At 38.2% G+C, this 5,061-nt stretch overlaps 1 protein-coding gene across 1 annotated transcript in view; it reads left to right on the forward strand.

Moving 5' to 3' along the window:
• CADM2 (cell adhesion molecule 2) overlaps positions 1-5,061 on the forward strand; it is a 466,246-nt gene that overhangs the window by 453,182 nt on the left and 8,003 nt on the right. The window contains exon 10 of the mRNA XM_019523900.1: positions 4,813-4,938. Within this exon, the coding sequence (XP_019379445.1) occupies positions 4,813-4,938 (126 nt within the window). The remainder of the gene's footprint in view (positions 1-4,812; positions 4,939-5,061) is intronic.

A 5,061-nucleotide genomic window follows, 5' to 3' on the forward strand; every position in this document is an offset into this window, starting at 1 on the left:
TAGTGAAAATATCTTTTATCTGCTATACTCTGTTTCAAAAGAAACACAAGAATCTCAAATTCACCAAGGCATTACACCAGATTTTTGGGGAACTGATGCCTAGGCTGGCTTTCCTGTATTTTTCATAAACAGGGATCCTGGTTTTATCTATATCTATAGTGATGTTTCATTTTAATCATGGAAGAATGTGGATTTGGGGTTACTTTTTTTAAACTAAAAATGTTTGATTTTTTTTTTTTTTTTTAAAACCAGGATCCCTGCTCATAAAGCAACACAGATCTGGAGACTAAGGTTGCCTGAAATTGTTCTGTTTGTTGTATTTGATGTCATATGCAAAAACACAGATCTGTTTCATGGCCTTACCTGAATCTGGTAATGGGGAGATCTGGAGATTCATGGATAAACAGTGCTTTCTGAACCATGGGATGAAAGACAGCCTTACCTCCCTTGCCTTCCAAAGATGAGTCTGGCTGTGTTCAACTCCAAGATATTCTTTCTCCCTGTACTGAGCTTCCATGTTTCTGCTACATATGCACTTTGAAAAAATGAACTTAGATCATGAAGTAAGATCACACTGCAGTATGAAAGATAATGGACATTAACTGAGCTACTGGGCTCAGTTCCCTTCCCCAGCCCGATTGATTGCAGCTGGGCTCAGTTCCCTTCCACAGCCTGATTCTAGCACTGGGCAGGACCTCAACTGGGCTACTTCGAAATTCAAAACTTTTGAAACGTTTCAACTGCCCTTATTTTGTTTCAAGGCTGTTTCGAAGCCCTTCATCTCATTTCGAAGCCCTTCATTTCATTTCGATTTTGCTGTTTTGAGCTTGAAATGTGTTGAAACAGTGTCAAAACGAAACAGACTTCACCCTAGTCATGCTACTGATCATGTCTGTTCCATTAAGAGCTGCCTTCATAGCAGTGTTCCCAGTTTGTGACAATGGAGAAAGAGAGTATTTCTACACTGCAGTCAATGATTTATCTTTAGACACAGCTTTACACTAGCTAGCAGTGTCATTATGATGACTCTGATTTCAGCACAAACTAACCACCCAAGAGTTTACCCAAGGTCTGGGGTGGGTTTTGCAGCCTACAAAATTTTCTTCTGCCACAGGATATACAGTTCTTTTAAAAGTAGTGTATATCAACTAAAGTTGCAGTCACCCCTCTGATGGCAGTATAAATACATCTAGAAGCTGAACTGCCAAAAAGAACAGAGTTTGTTTGTCAGATGTCTGGTTGTATTTCTGGTGCCCTTTTTGTGCCTCCAGTGTGTGTACCTGATCTTCTAACACTTGGTCACCACCACCAAACATATTTCCCAGCACAACCTCTGCCTGCTTGCCATTGGGTCCTGCCTACAAAGAGACCACCTGTTCTCTACTGTTCATCTTCTTTACTGAACTGACTTCTAAGAAGCATCCTTATTGTTTTCTGGAATTAGGGGTTCCCCCCTTCCTCATCTCTCTCATACTTGCTGCCAAAGCACCCATATTGTGGTCATTGACACCTGGAGTCCAGTGCATGATAACTTTCACATAGATCTGTCATACTGTCATGGCTCGCCAACATATCTTGCTTCTTAATGAGTGATCTAGTTTGCTGTTATGCACTCATCTTTTGAATGTTTTCTCTGTGTGCATGAGCTAACAATATGGAAAGAATCCTCAAGAGCTGGAGAAATGTGATTTTTAGAGTATTAATAATCAGTATTTGTAAACAGCCTCAAATGTAGGAGGAATACAAAGGGTATCTAGACATTATTGTGCAAAGCTTCTTGCTCTAGGATACTTTGTTCAGGCTCATCAAAATATAAAGAAAGAAGATGAGAAGCTGATCTTTGAAGGAACAAGACCTGCTCTGATTCAGAAGTTCTGTATTTGAATCCCATAATATACGTACCTTATATAGCTGCCTGGTGCTAGTTCACTTCTAAATATTTTAAAGAGGAAACAAACTAAACTAGAAGGTTTGTGAACTGAATTTTGAATATAAGCATGTATTTATAGCATTTGCAAGAATTAATACGTAATTTCAATAATAATTTTAATATTCATCTCATTGAGAAGATATGTATTTCATGATATCAGTATAATTAATGGATCTCCAAAGATTCCTTTAACATTGTTATGCTTTTAGAAGGCAGATTGTAACTTGAACTCAATACCCTAAAGTTATCACTTCTATTCCTTTTAGTGCAAGAGAAGCTTACAGATCCATGCAGTACACTAAAGTGTGAATATGCTTCTGTCTTTCAGAATGAGTTCTTGAAGCATTATGGTAGAAGCAGCAGTCACATATATGATAATACAAGGTCTCAAGGGGAACAAAAGGTGTTAAAAATGATGTATCCACTTATCATAGTAAGAGGAAATTCTATGAGTAGGTACAAGGCACATTTTTGCAGAGAATGAATGGTTAAAATGAATCTCAAAATGTGAAAGATTCAACATACAGAAATGGCAGATCTCATTAATTCAAACTAATACATAGGAAGCAAGGAACTTCCAAGCTGGATTAGGTCAAAAGTCTGTCTAGTCAAAAATTTTGCCTTTGAAAGTGGCTAGTAGCAGATGCTTCAGAAAAAGGTGTGGGAAACTATACAGGGGACAATGGAAGAATTATCTGAGGATAGAAGCATATTCACATCTCAGTGTATTGCCAGGATTTATATCTTTAATTCCTATTAAAGCTTGTAGATGTGATATGTGTAAATCTGGGTATTGAGTTAAGGATATATTCCACAATCTGCCTTCCAAAAATGCCTCTAGAGGTGTCCTCCTAACCCTTTATAGTTAGACACTGTCTTATGACCTGAATCATGAAGGTTTTTATCCCTTATAAAATACTTTTTATCCTCTAATTTAGCTGCTAGTGGATTAGCCAGGCTTATACTTTAGTGAGCACCAGGGACAAAATGGTACCACTGGTCTAATGCTGAAAAATTGCATCTTCTGCTGGCCTTACTGAAACATTTGAAAAAGTAGTAGTTTCTCCAAATCTGAGCTGGTGCTACTTCTCTGCTTGCTGAGAGCAGGGTCCAATAGCTTTGTCACAGGACTTGCTAGCATCTTCAGGCAGGGCTCAATGTTTATAAAAGGGATGACAGTACCATTGCCTTTTTCCCATTCAGAACTAGAAAAACTGGATATAATCTTCACATAGTGAAGAATGTCTGCTTTTACCCCTTTTTGTATATCTGTCCCAAGTGTCACAGGTGATGTCAGCTTACTTATAGGCTTCCATGGAAGAGGGGAGGGACTTCATAGAGTAGACCTGATGTGGGTTTCTTCAGTCTTTTCAAAGACCAGAGTGCCCACAGAGGTGCTGTGGCAACCTTGTCTCAAAACTTCTTAACAGGAGCAGGAGAAACAGCTAAGATTCAAGAAAAGCAGTGATAAATGAAGAAGCTGTTTCTTAGAGATTCATTGACTATGGGGTGCATAGCCCCACATCCACAATAGTAGGATCTTAATGCTCTGTGCTACAGCAGCAGTGGAAATCTGTATTAGCAGTCTGCAGAAATGGAGGAAAACAATATTCTCCTGTTAAGATTCTCATATCGAAAAAGACGCATAACCCTCAAGTGTACCTGATGCCAGGTTTAGTACACTATTATACAAGTGTCAGATATGCAAATAATTTTACCCATCTTTCATGGGTTTGGTCTCTCCTCTGTGCAAACCTTTTCTCTGACTTCCTCTGCTGCAAAACAAAGGTAGTTATGTGCAACCTATTTGTAGAAAATAAACAACACCTAAAAGGAAATGCCCTTGAAGCGGTATTTGCAGACTGATTACTACACAGAGAACCTGTTAATAGAATCTTGGGAGAATTCCTATTAGTTTGTGGTGGAGGTATTTTTCACTGAAAAAGAGCAGCTATGCTTCTGTAGGACTGAAACTTTTTTTTTCCTTTAGCATATTTAAGATGAATCAACACTTGAAGGTTACCAGGTCATTGTTCAAAAGCTCAAGGGAATTACTTGACCCTTAAGCAGTGTTATTTTCATGATTGCAGTGTTATTTTCATGATTGCCTGTTTAGTGTCTTCTGGAAAGCACCAAACTCCCAAACAGATTAAATGACTAGCATAGGAGGCTCAAAACTGACAATACTCCTCACATTCTGTGTGCAGTCAGTAAAACAAAATTGCTAATTTGTTGTTAAATCTATTACAGTTTACTCACTTTGGTGTTAATCGGATAACTGTAACCAATTTGCAAACTAACACTTGAGAATGAATGATGATCTCGAAGGATGTGTGATATGTTTATCTGACCAAATTCTTGCAGACTCAGCCATCTGCTGAAGAACTTGGCAAGCCTGCACTTTATCTCCTTTTTTATTTCTAGTGCAATAGGATACTAATGACAAGAAGAGAATATATAAGGGATCCCCACTGAGACTCTCAGCCATATAAATTATGTATTATGCAGACACTGTTCTGCTGATGCTATCTGATCCCCAATTCTTGATTCCTTGTTTTTGCTTCTATAAATATCTGTGGCCAGATTTTCAGTTGTAAAATTACTAGGACAAAACCAGCAACCTTTCCCATTTAATAACCAGTGCTAAGGAAGAATAAGGTAAGGTTTTTTTTATAACTGTAGTGTCCTCAGGGCTTTAATAATCTGGGACTACAAGCAATGCTATGTTGTTGATAAGATAGTGGTAGTAAAAATGGGAATAACCACTCTGAATATTAAAGAGGGAACCGCTCCATTTTCAGAATGATCAGGATAATTGCTATTGTACATTTTCTTAGCTTTCATTATTTGATCAGTACTTTTGCTTTTTGTTTTTCCTTTAGATCCTAATGGTTTGACTGGACCGGCTGTACCTGATCACGCTCTTATAGGAGGAGTAGTTGCTGTAGTTGTCTTTGTAACGCTATGTTCTATAATTCTACTCGGTCGATATCTGGCAAGACATAAAGGTAGGATAGACTTAATCAAAGTGCATTTACTTTTTGCAGCAACAGTTCCTAGTGATTAGCTTTTCCCTATAAGACCTCCCTCCCTCTCTCACCCCTCCCCCACAAAAACGGTTTAAACAGCAA

Source organism: Gavialis gangeticus, unplaced genomic scaffold, assembly GCF_001723915.1.
Source record: "Gavialis gangeticus isolate Ggan-Ray unplaced genomic scaffold, GavGan_comp1, whole genome shotgun sequence".
NCBI lineage: Eukaryota > Metazoa > Chordata > Crocodylia > Gavialidae > Gavialis > Gavialis gangeticus.